This window comes from Gadus morhua, chromosome 11 (assembly GCF_902167405.1).
Source record: "Gadus morhua chromosome 11, gadMor3.0, whole genome shotgun sequence".
NCBI classification, from domain to species: domain Eukaryota; kingdom Metazoa; phylum Chordata; class Actinopteri; order Gadiformes; family Gadidae; genus Gadus; species Gadus morhua.
Genome location: NC_044058.1, coordinates 17162913 through 17181886, shown reverse-complemented (window position 1 = coordinate 17181886; position 18974 = coordinate 17162913). Strand labels below are relative to the sequence as shown.

The 18974-nt window shown below is 43.9% G+C and overlaps 1 protein-coding gene and 1 long non-coding RNA gene across 10 annotated transcripts in view; both read right to left on the bottom strand.

Annotated features, from left to right (window-relative positions):
* Window positions 1-3600, bottom strand: part of LOC115554694 (uncharacterized) — a 4983-nt gene extending 1383 nt beyond the window's left edge. Inside the window, exons 1-2 of one of the 2 annotated variants that reach the window (XR_003978635.1) lie at window positions 3374-3600; window positions 2786-2907 (exon numbers count right to left, since the gene is read on the bottom strand). This is a non-coding gene — a long non-coding RNA (uncharacterized LOC115554694). Of the gene's footprint in view, window positions 1-2615; window positions 2908-3373 lie in introns of those variants that run through there. The other variant, XR_003978634.1, reaches the window with a different exon arrangement.
* A 4503-nt stretch (window positions 3601-8103) lies between these two features.
* Window positions 8104-18491, bottom strand: vegfaa (vascular endothelial growth factor Aa). Of its 8 annotated transcripts, none has more exons than XR_003978569.1 (8): window positions 17735-18491; window positions 16778-16832; window positions 14681-14877; window positions 14143-14219; window positions 14004-14036; window positions 11965-12297; window positions 10651-10782; window positions 8104-9542 (listed from the first exon to the last, which is right to left on the bottom strand). XR_003978569.1 is itself a non-coding variant. In XM_030370821.1 (8 exons), exons 1-7 carry the CDS (start codon window positions 17798-17800, stop codon window positions 11989-11991), a joined length of 573 nt encoding a protein of 190 aa, XP_030226681.1. In that variant the 5' UTR covers window positions 17801-18491; the 3' UTR covers window positions 8104-9542; window positions 11965-11988. The 8 variants fall into 8 exon arrangements, 6 of the variants coding, with proteins under 6 accessions (XP_030226681.1, XP_030226683.1, XP_030226684.1 ...); XM_030370821.1 differs by lacking the exon at window positions 10651-10782 and having other exon boundaries at window positions 11965-11992; window positions 12157-12297; XM_030370822.1 differs by lacking the exon at window positions 8104-9542 and having other exon boundaries at window positions 10696-10782; window positions 11965-11992; window positions 12157-12297.
* Window positions 18492-18974: the final 483 nt, after the last annotated feature.

The window sequence follows — 18974 nt, the reverse complement described above, 5'->3', positions numbered from 1 at the left end:
CCGGCCATGGGTCCTAGATTGCTGTTGGCTTGCATGAAAATGTTGCCCCTGTATCATTGAGTTTAGATGTGTCTGTATCTAAAGATATCTGTCTCCCTCTCATTATCTCAATCTCTCTTTCCATCTCTCTCCCTCCCTCTCTCTCTCTCTGCCTCTGTGATCATCACCTGCGAGGGGGGGAGGTTGCGCTCGCCCGTTCACAAGGACACCCGCAGCCCCAACTTCGACATCAAGGGTCTCTTCTACCGCAAGAAACCCAAGGAGGGCATCCACATTGAGGTCAGCTCCCACTCCCACTCTCTCTCTCTCTCTCTCTCTCTCTCTCTCTCTCTCTCTCTCTCTCTCTCTCTCTCTCTCTCTCTCTCTCTCTCTCTCTCTCTCTCTCTCTCGCTCCCTCTGCCTCTCTGCCTCTCTCTTGCTCTTTCGCTTTTTCAATCTCTCTCTCTCTCTCTCTCTCTCTCTCTTGCTCTCTCTCCCTGTCTCTCTCTCTCTTTCTCTTTCTCTCTCTCTCTCTCTCTCTCTCTCTCTCTCTCTCTCTCTCTCTCTCTCTCTCTCTCTCTCTCTCTCTCTCTCTCTCTCTCTCTCACTGAAGTCCCCTGAGGGTACCGAAGAGGGAGATACAGGAGTGCCCTTGTAGACCCTTGTAGTCAGGCGACGACTAGCACCTACCGAATGACTCGCCGACCCCTAAGCCCTGGTTCTCAGGGCAGCGATGTTTTGCTGGCAAAACTCTGTGTCTTAAAATGAAAGCAGATGATAATAACATCTATAGGTTGTAGACCAAGGAGGTCTCAGCAGCCTCTTCTTAGTGCGTTTATCCTCTGAGGGATAATTCAGCAATGGAAGAATGCAAATGAAGTTTTGATGGAAGGTTTGATTATTAAAGTTCAAAGAGACTACCGTCGCCAACGGTAATTCATAAAATGTGTCGATACTGACAATCATCAACCAAATATGTTGGCACGCAATAAAATGAATGCAAGACAACCGTGACGCCAGCGAGAGCTCTAAGAAGCTACCGTGGTGACCTCCTCTTTGTGATGAGGTGAGTGATGACATCAGACTAAAGCAGATGTCGGATTGGCCGATGGGAGGAGTTCTAATGAGGTCGATGACCTTGTCATAATATATTTATGGCACATGTTTGTTATCGTTTTATTCACCGTTTAGCACCACGCCGTCGTACTGTTGAGACAGGGTGCCAGAGGTGCAGTGACTGAAGTGAGCTGAGCAGACTGCCATTCAACTTTCTGTTTCATCCCCGCAAACGTTGTCCGTGCCTGAGTCAAACGGCGGGTGTTCGAAGTCAAGCCATGAATGGGAATGCCGTTGTGTTGTGCGGTGAGCGGATAATGAGCGGCTTACATGAATCACTGTTTTCGCTGGCATTGTCTGTCTGCGTATTGTTTGTGTGGACTGTCATCTCATGTGTGTTTATACACTGCCGACAAATCCTAGCTAGTTTAATGTTGGAGTGGAGGAGGTGCAATGCGGGACGGATTACTCATCTTATCTCATCTTCAGCCTGTGTGCCAGCAGGGTCACTGAGTATAGCTGTTTAACTCCTCAGGGCACAAACGCATACTTTAAGTAGTGGTTCTCAGGCTGGGAATGAGTAAAGGCTTGAGGTTGCCAAATTTGCCAAAATAGTTGTCATGTCTTGATTGTTTATAATTGGTGTGTAACAATCCTTAGCAATTAAAGCCATATTTCAGTAATGGATATGTCAAACATTTTCTTGTTGAGTTTGGCTAACCTGTAGCATTATTTACCGTTGCTGACAACGTGTCATCATCCGCATTGTCTCTCCGGCTATGAGAGTGACTGATGAAATCCATCTCGTCTCGGGTGCAATGGTATCCTTTCTCTTCCAATGAGCACATGATCCTGATACCTGTTACCGGCGACCTACCTGCTACCTCATACTAATAATAGTATGCAGATCAGTGTATCTCCACTTAGCTCCTTCAGTCCTGAATGCCATTGCTGTTACCATTAAAACTATAACCATCCATGGACCATGACAAATAAAATGTATTAAAGGTTTGCCTCTTTTATTTTGGAGTGGTGTACACTAGCCTACTGAAGCTATCGAGTACTTATGTTTTACTTTTAATATAGGTTGGAAAAAAATGTAATCACAGAAAAGCATTCCATGCAGATACTTTTTGGACATAATTATTCAGTGTATTTCTGATTACAAAAAGAAAAATGTTGACTTGCCTCAGGCGCCGCAACTGTTTTATTCAGTTCAGCAGATGAACTTTGTCATTCATTTTAAGGCGGGATCGAGGCGTAACCGATCTGTTCAGAACCTGAACTGAAGCCACAGGGCTTACTCCTACAGAGGGAACTCCTGAGATCTTGCTACTGTCAACTAGATGTGTAATAGCATTCTCTGTGCAAACGTACAGGTTTACCTTCAAATCTATTTCCGATACTGCAAAAATATGACTCTTGGAAATGCTACTATCAACGTTCACCGTTTAAAAAATATGCCTGTCTGTCTCTCCATCTGTTGCTTATCTCAAGAAAATCACCTCTAGAAATGGGTCATCGGTGCCCATTCCATATCAAAGATTATTTAGCTTTTCTTCTCTCCTATGGATAAAGGATTCATGTTAACAGTGTTTTTTATTTATTTAATTAGGGCATGTATGTACCCTTAAGTCAGGCTCCACAAATAAACCTGGTTTTACAATTAGTAAATAGTTCACTTTGGAAAAAGGGAGTGATACAATTCTATCGTTACATCATGTATATTGTTTTAAATTAGGTAGCTTACAATTAAACTTGATGAAAGGAAAACTCTTCAAGATAAAACTCGTTTTGTCTCTGTGCCAGATGACTTGTGTAAACGGTGACTTCCTCTTGTCTTTTGTGTGGCATGGTGGCTCGCGTTGCCAGCTGTGAATTGCAGGAAACAAACGTCAAACACTCTCTCACAGTGGCAGTTTACAGAATATAGCGAACATTCGTTTTAGACGTAGAACGACAAGACTTTATGTGTACCCACTAACAATGCTTAATCTCGGCAGAACCAGGTTCCTGTCAAAAAACACCCATTTACTCCCTTCTAATTGCTTCTTTGATCTTCCCTTGTTTGTTTACACATCTGATGCTTTCACTTGACTGAGCTTCACTACTCCTACGCCTCGTCGCATCTGCCTTAAAAAATTACTCTCTCCATTCTCTTTCCTGTCTCTTATCCAATTTTGATTTTGTGGAAACCCCCCCTCCCCAAACACACACACATACGCACACACAAACACACACACACAAACACATACACACTCCCACACACACACACACAAACACATACACATACACACACACACACACACACACACACACACACACCACCCCCACTCACTTGGACAGATGGCAGCGGAGATGTGGCTGTTCCCCCCCCCGAAGCCATGGCTTGGAATGTCTTGACAAGTCTGGGCATCCTGTCACCTGAGTCTCTGCGATGGAATTTTACACCTTGCTTTATTCAAACATGCGGCAAGGTTAATCACATCGGAAGAGGACTTCCGTGTAAGAAATGAGTCAACTACACTGTAGTCTAACTGCCTCATTGCATAAGAGGCCTCAACCACACACACACACACACACACACACACACACACACACACACACTCACAAACACCCCTCCGCGGGACCCCTTCCCGTAGCATAATAGAAATAGAAATAGAGTATCGTCAGAGACTAGCGAAGACGACATATATGTGTCAAATCTGTGTGTGCCGCCTGCCGTGTCTTTCTTTGTCTACCGAGCTTGCTCTATAAATCACCTGGCGTTTAACTGTGGGATGAAGTCACTTCACTGTAGTGCATGGTGCCCTTTTAGCGCTCCTCCTACTGGAAGCCTCTCTAAGAGGCTCAGGGGCATGCTGGGTGCTGGAATGAAGTGGCTAAGCTCCTCATAATTCTCGGGGCCGCACAGGCCCGGCCAGGGGTCTGCTTTTGTAGTTCCCGTGGAAAAGAAGATGGTGGGAGAAAGAGAGAGAGAAAGAGGGAGTAATGTGCAAAAGGGAAACGAGAGCGTTGGTAGATCGACTTTGTCACAAAAATGTAAAGTATATTCTGTTTTCTTTGCTGAAAAAAAAATCGTTATTCATATTGAAAGAAAATCAAATCAAATGATGGGTTTGTATATCTTCATCTTTTTACAATGCAAGCACAGTTAGGCTTTTGTATTTGAGTGGTGCTGAGATGAATGTAGCTTATCTACCAGAGCAGACCCGCTAGCACCACGATCACATCATTATAACACACACACACATGCACACACACACACACACACACACACACACACACACACACACACACACACACACACACACACACACACACACAAGCAGCCATGCACAACAAAAGAACCCACCCACCTAATGAAAAACACTCTTGACTCAATAGCACTGTACTGTACATGTGTAAAAAGTACATGAAAAGACGTTTGTAAGCACTAAGACTTCCGGGGGTTTGTTGAGTGTGGCTTTATCTCTACGGCAGCAGCTTCCCTTTGGTTTATCACCGAAGAGCACAGAAGAACGGTCACACACCCAGCTATCCAACATCATATCGGCTGGTCAACACAACTTCAGTCAAATCTCATCGACGGCAGAATGGCCAGCATTCTTTCTTCTTTTTTTATTTGCAAATTGTCAAGTTATTTTATCTCTGTGTTGTAGATGCAAGAAAAATGATCACTTTCCCCTTGCTCAGACATTCAAGTTTGGGCACTTTTTTCTGTATTCGTAGAGGAACTGGTTTAAAATTGGACCATGGGAAAAAAGGATTGAATTAGTCAGCAGGGCTTAATGCTTGACTAATTATTAAAACCTGTTTCCTTTTTTCCTCTGGCTGTTTATTTTGGGTTCATGAATTACATAAGGGGAAAAGGGGTCCTCCAAGCCTCCTTATAGGCCTATAATCATAATCCTTCTGGTATTAAAATAATCTGTTTTCTCACAAAATCAATATTCATGAAGGAGAAAGTGTCCAAGTTTGAAGGAACTAAAGAAAAAAAAGACCAGTGGTGCGATTTCTCAACAGTTGACTTTCCACTTAAATAATTACTTAAGGAAAACCAGCGGCAGGTTACACCACACACGGGAGGGAGTGGAAAATACCATGCGTAATCTAATTTCTACCCCTTCCTTTCTCTGTGACGCGGCACACACAACCACACCGACATTAAGATAAACAACGGTGGGAGTATTTGTGTGCGTAATTACCACCTATTCCAGCAACTGTTGGAGCGTGTTTATCACACAGACTGGTAGACATTAACTGCCTTAGTGAGAGACACACAGGCCAGATATAACTGGTATGAGCAACACGTCTCTCACACCTCTCTCCGTGGGTCACTTTCTTCATTTTCTATGCTGTGTGATCATATGTCTCTTATACCGTTGATTTCTGTTATCCTATTCATTACATACAAAGACGCACACACACACAAACACACACACACACACACACACACACACACACACACACACACACACACACACACACACACACACACACATACATACACACACACACACACACAGATACACACACACACACACACGCACACACACATACACACACACACACACACACACACACACACACACAAACACACACACACTTGTGTTGAATATATTGCTTGCAACAGGAGACTGTGTTTACCTGATCCCCTGAGGTGCGTTCCCAGGGGACAGCGTGTGAACCTGGCTCACTGGTGCCTGTCTTCCTCAGTCTCGGTAGGAGAAGTCAGTAATACACAAGCAATATGTAAATCTACCTCTTGGCTTCCCCTTAAGCCTGGTATGGGGAAAAGGCTTTCTTTGGAAATGAGTTTCCTTAAACGGAAAGGTACGGTAGCTCTGAGGTGTATGTTTAATTTCCTCATAGTTGTGAGTTGTGTTTAAGGCAACAGAGTATGGCCCTCTCTCTTTGAAACAGGGGTTTAAAGGCCAGCAACATGGCTACTTGAGTTTACACAAGATCAAAGTCGGACAGAACCGACTTTTTCGAATTCCTCTATAATCAGAAATCAATTTTTTTTTGCATTCTCGTGAGTATTTTGCTCCACAGGGAATCTGGGCTCTCAGTGAGTGTGTGTGTCTGCCTTGCAGAGGCTTTTCTGCTATTGGGCATGACGTGAATCACAGCTAATGAACGACGGCTAAGCCGGCATTAATTGCTAACTCAGACTTTTGAAATCTGGAGCCCAGTCAAACAGCTGGAACCTGAACATGCAAGCACACACACACACACACACACACACACACACACACACACACACACACACACACACATATATATATATATATATATATATATATATATATATATATATATATATATATATATATAGAGAGAGACACAATCAAATACACACACAAACATTAACAATTATGAATTAAAAATAAAAATATTCCATGTGCTGGCTCTGCAGGTACATCAGGTTTCCATGATGGGAAATCACATATTTTCCTATAGTTGCTCAGGCCCATTCAACAGCGGGGAACAAAGTTCACAAGTACTGACAGTAAACGCTAACCAAGGTATTCAGGTTATCTAACTGTGCTTTGATAAACAAAAAAAAGAAAACAGACATAGTGTCTGAGATTTCAATCCAAAAAGATCCAACAAAACTGTCGAGTCACATTGTGAAACCACAATGCTGAGCCTCCAGGAATAAAAAAAACACCTTCAAACAGGTGTCCGAAACCATCCCACCCTTGGATTCAGAGTTGGGTTGACATGCACTCCATGGGCTTTCATGCTTGGTTCCCTGGTCAGAAATGCAGGATTTGGGTAATTGGAGACCCGAATGGTTATTAGGTTAGGATGGATGGATGACTGGACAGGTGAATGGATAAGAAAGATGAGTGTGTTTGAGATTCAACCCTCTACTGGCAAAAAAGTTATCATTGTTCTCTGAAAATCCCTGAAATAGATATGTGATCGATAGCTGACCCTACTCTGTTGAACCCGCTGCTGGCCCTCCCGCTGTACCATGGTGTCCGCCATATGAAAAGAGTCGGGCTTTTGAGGAAGATCTGCATTGAAAATAGGGTGTAGCTGATATTTTCCACTCTGAATAAACCAAAGGCTTGTTCAATGTGGTGCCCACTTGAAAATGAAATGTTGCTCCATTTCAGAGTTTGAAGAAGAAACCTTTGATGCAGCACAAATACTGAAAAAATGGATTCATGTTTTTTGTGAAATTATTGTGGATGTAGCGTGTGTAAGCGCTTTGGTTTGTTAATTTAATAATCGTTTATGTTATTTTAAATCATTGATTCATTAATGTTATTTTGCTAGGACTGGAAAGATACATCATCACATCACAATTCATTTTTTAAAATAAATAGGTTTTATTACACTAAAAACAAAAAAGTAGGGTATTAATATTGTAAAACTTATCATTTTTACAGCACCAATAAATATATTAATGTGAAAATATACTAAAAATGTGGCTGTACATGAGAGGACAGGAGAGAACTCTTTCAGTTAAATACAAGTAGAATGTTTCATCTTTCATCTCATCATCAGAGGACATTGGAGGCGTGGCCATCAAGGGGCGGAGTCAAGTGACAAAAGATTCCTCCAGTCACAGTTCTGGGGGGGGGGGGGAGTCAAAGCCAGAGGCAGCTTAAAGGGCAAGCTCAGTTGTCTTCTTTCTGTGTGTGTCTGTGTGGTTGGGTGTGCTGGTGTGTGTGTGTGTGTGTGTGTGTGTGTGTGTGTGTGTGTGTGTGTGTGTGTGTGTGTGTGTGTGTGTGTGTGTGTGCGTGCGTGCGTGCGTGCGTGCGTGCGTGCGTGCGTGCGTGCGTGCGTGTGTGTGTGTGTGTGTGTTAGTGAGTGTGTGTGTGTCTGTGTGAGTGTGTATGTTGGGGTGTGTTTGGGTGTGGGTGTTTCTCTGTGTGTTTGTTGGCATGAGAGTGTGTGTGTGTGTGTCTGTGTCTGTGTGGTTGTGTGTGCTGGTGTGTGTGTGTGTGTGTGTGTGTGTGTGTGTGTGTGTGTGTGTGTGTGTGTGTGTGTGTGTGTGTGTGTGTGTGTGTGTCTGTGTGAGTGTGTTTGGGTGTGGGTGTTTCTCTGTGTGTTTGTTGGCATGAGAGTGTGTATGTGTGTGTATGTGTGTGTGTGTGTGTGTGTGTCTGACAGAACGAATCCAGTCCATGTGTGCGATGTTGATTGACGTCCGCCACACTCGTCCGCTCCTCTGTATGACGTGTCTCAGGGCACTTGAGTGCAAAAACACATGTCCTGACTGCCGGTCCAAAACAAAAAATGTATAACAAACACCTGTGTTGGCGCATCATTTCTTGCTGGTTACTGGCGGTCAGGAGATTAACTGTCGGTTCCTTCTAGCAACACAAATCACGCTGCTAGCGTTCGTTCGTTTTTTTTTTTCTTCGTCTCTTTCAGGAATGTCAAAGTGTTACGTTTCTGCACTCTTTTTTTCATACAAAAAAAAACGTCGTTTACAGTCATCCACAGTCAAGTTGACACATTTTTTAAAACGCCGACAGGTGAATAGAAATTAACCATAACAATGCATATAAATACTGTATATCAACTTAAATACATAGAATACTCAAAATATTCTAGCTTTATAAATTAGACGTAGTGTACATTACAAAGGGATATCAGGTATACACGGATCGTTACTTAAGCTTTAGATTGACCTGTACTTTCGTCGATGTACAATTATTTCTTTGGAAAACATACATAGCATACAATTTAAATAAGGAAAAGCGGAGGTCAACCAATTTCTTCAGTGGCGCATTGAGATCCACTCTTACTCGTGGAGACTGCAATCAACTTGTCTAATCACTATTTTCTCTCCATATATACCTATATTAATATCCCTTATGAAGTATTTCTTTATCCACACCGAATCCTATTGGGTGTTAGTCAGTACAGTAGTGATGAACACATATCACCCCATGGAGGTGACATCACATCAGAGAGGGAACTATTTCTGTGTCTTTCTCTGGGTCTGGAACATGTGATTCAGTTCAAGGTGACCTGGAGTGTCTATTCCACCTTGAGGGCCCGGCAAAGTATCCGTAGCATCGTAGCGGACCCATTGGGGTCCGCTTCCAAGTCCTGGTCCGTACGGCGGCCCCACTTTATCTTGTGGGCCGCGTGATTCAAATTCCTGGGAGATGATTGCTTTGTGTCATGTGATTCGAGAAGGATCAACTGTGAAAAAAGGCAGAGAGTCCGCAAACCGGTCCGAGGGCGTGCCCTGAGGTCGGGGCCCGAAGTCGCGCCTCTTTCCTGTTTTGGACTATGTGAGGGGCTCTCTGGAGCTTCACGGTGGAGCTGTGGTCACGTACGTAGACAACCGTCTGACCTCTGTTTCCACCAAGCGTTCTTCTCTCCGGCTCACTTTCTCTGCCGCTGTCATCTGAACTCCATGCAGGGAATGCATCCTCGTGTTTCAAAGTGCTGTGCCAAGAAAATAGTTCCTTCATGCCAATGTCCCTCTCACCCCCTTAACCTCCTCTCATCTCCGCGGTTTGTCACATCTGCGGATCACAAGGAAGATACAAAGACAATGGGTTAGTGGACCGTCGGAAAATCTTCCAGATGACTATGAGGTGAAGGTTATAACCAGTCAATGGCTACTAAAAATACAGTCAGCAATCATCCCTGCCCGCCCGCAAATGGAGGGGCCATTTGGAGTCATGCCTCTGGTCCCCCCTTCTCATACCACACACCACCCAAAAGTGTGAGTTCTCTAAATTAAGCACAGCGTAGGGGGTCCCTGCTGGGGTAAGAGGTCACTGAAGTTGCTGGGTCAGGAGAGGTTAACCAACACAGGGCCTTGTTAAGTGCAGGAGGCATCAGGCTTAGTACCATGTTATGTGGTTGCTGATCTGGCACATATATGTATTTATGCATAACTGAGTAAGTACATTTGTGTTATTAGATTTTAACTTGATTAGTATTAAATTCAAGGTAAGTTCGGTCTGCATTCCTTGAGTAAAACATTATTTCTAACCTTCCCAATAAAGATAGGGTCTTATTTTGTATAGGCATAAGTAGGTTGATCTGTTGACTCTTTAGGTCTCTATCGTTGGTTCCTTATGCTAAAGGGACCAATGGGAGACTACACATTTATTGTCACATCTAAATAATGAAATAATATCCCACCAGTATAAATATAAATTCTATACTAGTCTGTTTATGTATAGTTCATAGACATAGTTTAGTTTCATTATCTTACGATATAAAAAATAAACCAAAAACGATGACGATGATGATGATTTCACTGCCGTGCAAGACGTGATGATATCCACTCTTATCACACTTGAATCATGTTCAGTTGTAATCACAAGGGGGGTGTGGAAGGGACATGAACAGAATACAAGACTGTTGATAAATGTGACAACCCAAACACACACGCACGGACACACACAGACACAAACACGGGCAGCGTAGACCTACCACCTTCCCCAAACACCAAACACCAAACACCAAGGTACATCTAAGAGCAGCAGGCAAAAGGCATGCATATCTGAGCGGCGACACAATGCAGGCCTTTGGTAGCGGGGTAGATATGGTCATGGGAACGGAGAGATGCACAAAAGGGGTTGGAGGCTGGTTGTTTATCGTGACGCGTCGTAAACAAACCTGCAAGTTCGTTCGTTTAACTCAAGTCGCCTTGACTTGCAGTCTAACTGGGTGAATTTGCAGGAGCATTTACAGGTGAGAGGGTCCTGCGTAAAGAAGCGATTTCTTCTCTCTGAGCAACGTTCACATCGGCTGCAAGAGAAGCAAAAAGGGGGGAGAGAGAGAGAGAGAGAAAAGAGGGAGATCTAAGCTATAGAGCGAATACTGCAGAAACGGCAGACACAGACATTCATGCAACATCCCGTAATACTGAATACCTCACCCCACGCAACGCAGAAACCCCCACCACATACTAAACCATCAACGCAGGACTCTGACACTGAGACTCACTCCTCTCTCAATTCCATATGGTTCTGCCTCCCGACCAATGCCTGTACTATTATTACCACATTAACAAAAACGGATTTCTTGGAATGGAGGAGAGAAAAAAAAGGTTGCGCGGATCGAAGATTATGAAGAAGGCACAGGAGATTGTTTTCCAAGATTATCAGAGGATGAACCTATGCCCATGAAGCTTCTGGGTTCATCGTCTCTATCCAGTATGATTAACAGAGAAGAAAGCATATGCCAACTGGGCCATATGAAGGAATGTAGGCCTACAACCAAACATGGTGATGATGGTGTCCATTGTACGATTCAGGTGTACATCAGATGTGAAGTGAGTTCCATCTGGGGCTACATTAAACCTTTGGCACACTTATTGTGTTTCTTCTTGTGATGATATCATGAACCTTAACACCAGTTACTACCTAGATTATTTGAATTATGCAATATAAATGTTTGAAGCAAATGTTCAAAATCAAGGCAGAGACCATATCAATTGTGAAACCTACATTTCGCTATCAGATAGAAGGTCACCCAAATTAGACAAAACAGGGAGACAGAGAGACAGATACGGGGCGAGCAGTGTGTTGTGGTTGTGAGCAAGAATCTATGCTTTGACTGTAATTTACCTTCGGTGTGCCGACACTACACTACCCCACAGGGAAGCAGCTTACATGAGTGTGGTTAACATTTTGTGTCATGTTCAAGACCGCCTGTAATCAAAACAGGAACACAATAACCCAAAGCAGACAGTATCGCTGCGCCGTTGAAGGGCACAATTAAGTCCCAAGTAAAATAAGTGTCTCTGCACTTGACAGGGACCACTTGTTGCATTACTATCCGTCTTTGCAAATAAAAATATCATCTGAATCACAACGAAAGCATAGATCTCCTGACATGGTTGTGGCATCAACTGGTATAGGATGGCCAAGAGACCACATGAGAAAAGAGAAGAAAAACCATGGTATTGTTTAATGGAGATAGCATTACCTGATTAATCGTTTTGTTATCACATCAACTCCACAGCACAAAGTGTTTGTGCCAGATATTGGAAAAAAATAAGAAAAAAATAGGAAAGAATTGAGAAAAAGTGGAATTTTAGTCCGACCATAAAGTTGTAGTTTGTGTATTCTTTTTCATTTTGATTTGATTGTTTTCGTTTGATTTTAATTTACAAAATACCAAAAGAGTTCCTTGGATAGCAAGCCAACCATCAAGAGAGACACCATGCTCTGGCCTAGGCACCCTGTGGAGCTGGCATAGGCCTCAGCAATCCCAGCAGTGTCTCTCTGTTTCTTTCTCTTTCTCTTTTGGCCCTTGCCCCTGGAAAACAGAGAAAAGGGCAGAAGAGAGAGAAGAGAAACACCTAAGTAGATGCAGACACAGACTCAGGAGTCAATCAATACCGGCTCAAGCCAAACAGGAGATGATCAATCTGCAGTGCTTCAAGTGTCGACTGATCTTGTCTTCCCAATAGCATTAGGGTATCGATTCACAGAAGGTGGTAATGTGTGCATGTGTTGTGTGCATGTTTGTGGGCCATGTGGTTATAGGTCAAGGTGTGATGTTTAGTCAACTATAATTGTTTTTTTAGCAGCATAGTGTAAATGCTTGTTGGTGTATGTCTGTCCCCTGCAAAGGAGTAACGGTGGTAATTTGATCGTCATAACCATTGAATGATTGTAATATCTCCAAACTGCCCTACCACGGGGTGAGCTAGCTGCCTACGTGCTCTCTGACAGACACAGGTAGAGCAGGGCTGGATAAGGCTCATTCAGCCTGAGTTGACTTAGCAATCTGAGCTAACGTGATCCTGTTTCCCCTCAACCAATCCACTGAGCTTTGAACTATGAGGTGCAGTTTGGCACACTACACAACCTTTATCCAATTAAACAAGTGGTGTTCTCTGACCCGCCCGTGAGGTGTCTAAAGCCACGTGCACACACACACAAACACACACACAGGCTCCATCACACACACACACACACACACACACACACACACACACACACACACACACACACACACACACACACCACACACACACACACACACACACACACACACACACACACACACACACATGCGCACACTCATGTGGACCCTCGGTCGGTGCGTGAGTTCCCTCACAGCGGGGCCGCATCTCAGCGGGTCTCTGGGCTCATCCCTCTATTTACCCAACTAAGAATAAAAATAGGTTGACAGCATGACACCCACTGCTATGATTAGACAGTGGAGTAGCCCTGGGCCGGGGGTCAGGCTCTTGCAACAGGAGTCGGAGCGCACACGACAGCGGGTGGTCCTGGGGCAGCCAAGCTACACCTTCATTCTCTGGACTGTTACAGCCACAGCGCACCATAAAGCACTAAACCCTCCAGGCCATAAAAGAGAAGCATGCTCAGAGCCCAGTAAAGATACAATATCTCAGGCCTGCTCTTTTTCCATAGGCGGTGGATGTGGGGCTGGTTCACTCCGGCTGAACCTCGGGTGACAAACAGAGAACAATGCCCTCAATATCCACAGGAGGGAAGAATAAGAAACGCTAGATAAAACCTGTAGTTCTCCAGACTGATAACCGGAATTACATAGAAAAGGTTATTTGCCAGGGGTAAACGTTCATTGTAACGAGCGGGAAATGCTAAGCTTTCAACGGGTCACGCAACCCCCTGAGGAACGGGAAAGATGCGGGTGGCCAATGAGAGATGTCGTTTGGGTGTGAGGCTCCTCGTGGCCTATGGATTGGCCTCGTCATGATTCAAGGTCCACAGCGTCAAAGATATTTCTGCTCATTTGCACGATACACTGTGTTGCGAATGATCGTGCAACCCCAAATACATTGCTCAGAATAATGGTGGTGTGAACCATTAACTGTGTCAGCTCCAATACCAGGTGGTTTGGTGTGACTAACAGTGCGACTAGTTCCTATTTCAGACAGGTCTTTTTCAGTGCTCAAGTCAATACAGTCACATCCACTCCCATTCAGGTCCAAATAAACAACGAAAAAAGAGACAAACAGAACACATACTCACTTTTCTTTCTTTATTTTCACTTCTGGCTTTTGTCTGAGGAAAGAAAAAAAGGAAATCTTCTTAGACTTTATTTTGTATTTGTCAAATGGGCTATTCGACAAGACATAAATATGGCATTATTTGTTGTTGATGTTCCTACCTGCAGTCACACTCTTCATGCTCTACGAAACTCAATTGAGAAAGATGTTGTGATACTTTCTCTCTGACTTGTAGTACCTGAAATAGAAGCAGAAGAACACCGATGGCATCATGGACAGAAAACTTAAAATTCAACATGACAGTTCTCTGAGCAGTACTAATTTGGCCACTTCTGAAGACACCCCCTTATGATTTTGTCCCTGAACAAATCTTTACCAGCAGTAAGTTCTCGTTACGGGGCCAAGAAATATTTTGAACGTATGTAAACATCACAGCATAAACAGAGTTCAGTGTTCACGGGTAAACAACATAGCTGGCATGCCAAAGCGTACAGCTCTACTTTCGCTGGTGCCCTGCCCTAACTTTAGTAGCCTCATAGACAAAGACAATCTTGGCCTTTGCAAGATAACGGGAGAAAGACAGAAAGAAAGAACCAACAAAGGAAAGAAAGAAAGAACAAACAAAGTAAAGGAAGGAAGAACGAAGGAAGAAAAAGAAGAGGTGGGAAGGTCGGTAAAGTAAGGGCAGCAGGTGCTCACCTCCATTGTGACGTTGCGAGTCCGCGTGGGAACACACTCCATGGCCTCGTCGTTGCAGCACCCCGAGCAGCGCTTGAGGATCACGCAGGCGGGGATGTAGGTGTGCTCGATCCTGTCGGGGTACTCCTTGTAGATGTCCACCAGCACCTCCCGCGTCTGACAGCGACTCTTGTTGAACACTTGCATGAAGGACACCACTGCAACGGCCAGAGAAGCAGGGTTAGGGGGGAAAGCGTTGAGTCCAGGAATACTGTGGCTGATTAAATCATGACCCGACATTCCTACATCAGAAGACTTGAAGAGCTTATGAGAAATGATTCTCTGTGTTTTCAGAAAGACTTGTTTTTTTTTGTGTACTGATGCATTCAGTCCTGTATCTCTCACTTCTAACTTCATCTCGCCATTCCTCTGGCCTCTCTGCCATGCTCTCCTTGCTCACTTCCGCTCATGAGTGGAAGAGAGCACTTGTCTTTTGTGAAGGCAAAAAGGTACAGACATGCATTTCCCTAAGTGGTGCCCATTACAAAAGCCAGCTTGGCAGGCAAACAATACCACAGAAACCATGGCGCAGGCTCCAACAAAGACAGTTATTGTGCAGACAAGAGTCTTAATTATTCCTGGCAAAACAAAGTTTGATCAAGCCGGTTCAAAGTTCAAAGCCCACCACCAACATGGCATACGTGTTTCAGTATACAGGGATATAACTGTGTGTATATTCCTATAAATCTGTGCTCACACAAACAAACAACACAGTGCATATCCATTCCAAACACTGCTCTTCCTGTATGTGAATAGGTTTCATCCCACCATCCGGAGGGCAGATCTTTCTGCAACCCCAGTGGTAACTCCTGACCCCCGGGCTGTCAAATCAGCCATGACCCCCCAGGAAGTGAGGCGCCAGGGTTCACCTCTGACATGTGACCCCTGTGTAGCCCCCCCCCCCCCCCCCCACCGCCGAGGACCTCGCCTGACAATACTGATGCTAGAACAACATCCTCTGGGCACCAATCCAAGTCCGGCTCTACATATAAGACCAACACCACCACCAGTATGTGGTATATTTCATTGTCTGGTCTGAGTGATGTGGTTCTCAAGCCACCAGTTTGGCCCTGGGTTGACCCGGGTGTCCACCAAGCCACCCAGAAAGCTAACAGACTAGCACCTGCTCCCGGGGGAGGAACTCTCCTCCACATTCCCAGGGGACAGAGGAGTTAAGGGGGAGAAATGTTTGCGAGATTTTGTGAGCAGGGCGACATCCAAACGTGGACATGTTCACTTAACCGCCTGCCTCTCTCTCTGTCTCTCTCTCTGTCTCTCTTCTCTCCTTTTGTATGTGCAGTCTGATCTGCACTTCGAGTGCATTGCTCAAACACATGGAAAATAACTCCTTTGTGTTTGGAAGGCCTCTGACGACTGGTGCGAGAATGGTGTGTGAGTAAGTTGAGGCCCAGTGATTTCTGTGTGGGCCTGAATGTGAAGGTCAGGTGCATTGCAGGTGGTTGGCCAGATGAAGGGAGTTGCTTGCCCTTGTGCGTAGAACAATAATAAACAACCACCACAACCAACCACTCCACCATTATTTTACGTTTAGTTTGTCCTACGACTATCTGTCCCGACCTTGGCCGGAACACATGACCCTGTGTCAATAAACAAACAAGGCCTGCATGTGGCATTGGGCCTAGGTTGACTGCTAAATGAATACTAATTAACATTCCATTTTACATGATCATAAATGGAGATTAAGCGTTTAATAAATAGGTTGTTAGTGAGGTCTGTATTTGTGCTATCCTTAACAAAGCCTACCGCTTGAAGAAAACTTTAAGGGCCCTGTTCCAAAGTCCCCCAAGTCAGACCTTTCAACCCTGTGGCTGTTTTATTAACCTTGCAACAAACAACAACCGCTGGGATTCGGCGTGGAAGAAGCGTGCTCAGAGTGTCAAAAGACTAATTAATGCTGTCAAAAACGGGTTTCAAATATATCCTGATTGAAAATAGAAATTCACCACATGTCCAGTAGGTGGCTCTTTAATGCAGAAGGAATATAAAATTGCAAATTTACATTTGATTTTAATATCTGTTTCTAAGCACAATACTTACCGACATTTTTATCGCCTTTTACCGTCTTCTGGTCTTCCTTGTTTATACTAGCAGTCTGCAAAAAACAACATTACACCATTATACAAACACCAGCACATTACTCGGAGCATGTAATATTGTGATGATTTTCTCTTAAACCAGCACTCCATAATAAATAACAATGATACAAATCGGAAAGCCAATATATACACACAGGCCTATAGTTTTAGATTTGGTTCATTTGTCTGTGTTATAACTCCGCAGTGAACGGGACGGAGTGCTATTATTTTCCCGCCCGTGGGAACAAGTGCACAGTGCGCATCCCCGGCGCGGCTCTATTTAAACGACCAGAGCTCTGGGTCTGCTGTAACCCTTGTGGATATTGCGTGAGAAACCGGTCGAGGTGAAGTTATAGCTCTACCAGTGTGGGCTACCGACACGCAGGCGTGTGGAAGCGACCGTTGGCGTTCCAGATTGTCTGGATTTTTGTGAAAATAATGTTTGGGTTGAACATGAATAGTTGAGAATGGGTCTAACCCTTTTTCATATTTTAACCCCGTTTAAGCGTTAATAACGGTAGGCCTACCACTAAAGCTAAACAGACAGAGTTCACTTTTTCGACAAGACAAGCAATTGAAAGGCTTTTAAACGGAGAGATACACAAATATTTAATTAAATAGTGTAGTAATTGAATAAATAAATGCATCGAAGCACTAAACTCATCATTCAAATATGTTTTGTTCATGTTATTAACCAATAATCTCTGGTGAATGTGCTCAGGATAAGCAGGATATGTTATCTGTTGTCCAACATCGAGATCACTAATCACCAAATATTCCTTAACATTAATCAAAATAACGAAGGACTAACTGTGACTGACGACTACTGTCTAGTGCAGTCTGTAAAGAACCAAAACAAGCAAAAGTCCCAGATTACCAGCCTACTGTAAGAATGACCAGCAAATGTACCCATGCTCACCTTTATAGTGGAAATATGAAGAACTGCTGCAAAAAGGATTTGTATCAAAGTGACAACAAAGTTCATGGTTGTATTTCCAAAGGTGGGTAGCCTGCTGCGTTGAAATGTGAGTTTTCGGTCTGTTTCACAGTAAAATAACAACAGAAAAAGACAAAAGAGCCAACCGCTTGAATTTCTTGGTCTGGGCTATAGCAAAAGCAAATCCATATCTCCCACGCAGGGAAGCTGCGCCACTTGAAGGAATCCTTTCAATGAAAGTGTTGGACTGGTTTCCAGTGAGTCTCAGCAGCAGTACATCAGACAAAAAAACGTAAGATCCAATCACCGTTCACCCAAAAGACAAAGAAAATTGAGCTATCTATTCTAAAATCCACGGCAGAATAGAAACCAAGTCTAGAAACAAATCCTTCCCAAAGAAAAAAAATGTGCAACACGACTGTAAAGTCTCACCAACTTTGCGCACTGATCTCTTTACATGCAATTAAACTCAGTGGCAAGGTACACACGCTCATTGATCACAGAGACGGAGAGAAGCGCAGTAAAACGCCGGTGTCCGCTATTGGGAAAGCCTTCCTTCGATCGCACTGAGACCTTTCTCTTCTTGTTTGATTCTCGCTCCTTCCGCAACGAGTGCTTTTGTATATTTAATTTGATTTGAGTTAAAGGCATCCAGGCGTAGATGGAAGGAGATTGTCTAACACCACCTTCTCTCTCTGTGGCTGCGTTGGTTCTGTTCTGTTCTATGGTAACAGGCTAAGGTAATAAGCACCAGCGGGCTGCGTGCGCAATCAAATAGCATTGGCCAAAGTCGACTTGGAGGCGGACCATTTGAGAACTGCGTCTAATCCAAAAAATGTAGTATTAAAGGCTATGGATCCCGTCTTGTATAAAGTTATGTATCACTGATGAGAAAACGATGGTCACATATAATTGACGGATGCTTTATCAGGCTGTATAAAGCTACAAATACTGAGTGTGTGTGTGTGTGTGTGTGTGTGTGTGTGTGTGTGTGTGTGTGTGTGTGTGTGTGTGTGTGTGTGTGTGTGTGTGTGTGTGTGTGTGTGTGTGTGTGTGTGTGTGTGTGTGTGTGTGTGTGTTGTGTGTGTATGTTTGTGTTTTATCCTCTATGAAGCGGGTCAATTACATAGTGGGCTTATTCTAGCATTTGTTGTTTAAATTGAGCTAATTTACAAAATAAGGGGGAAATCCAAACGAGAACAAGTCTCTCATTACAAGAGTG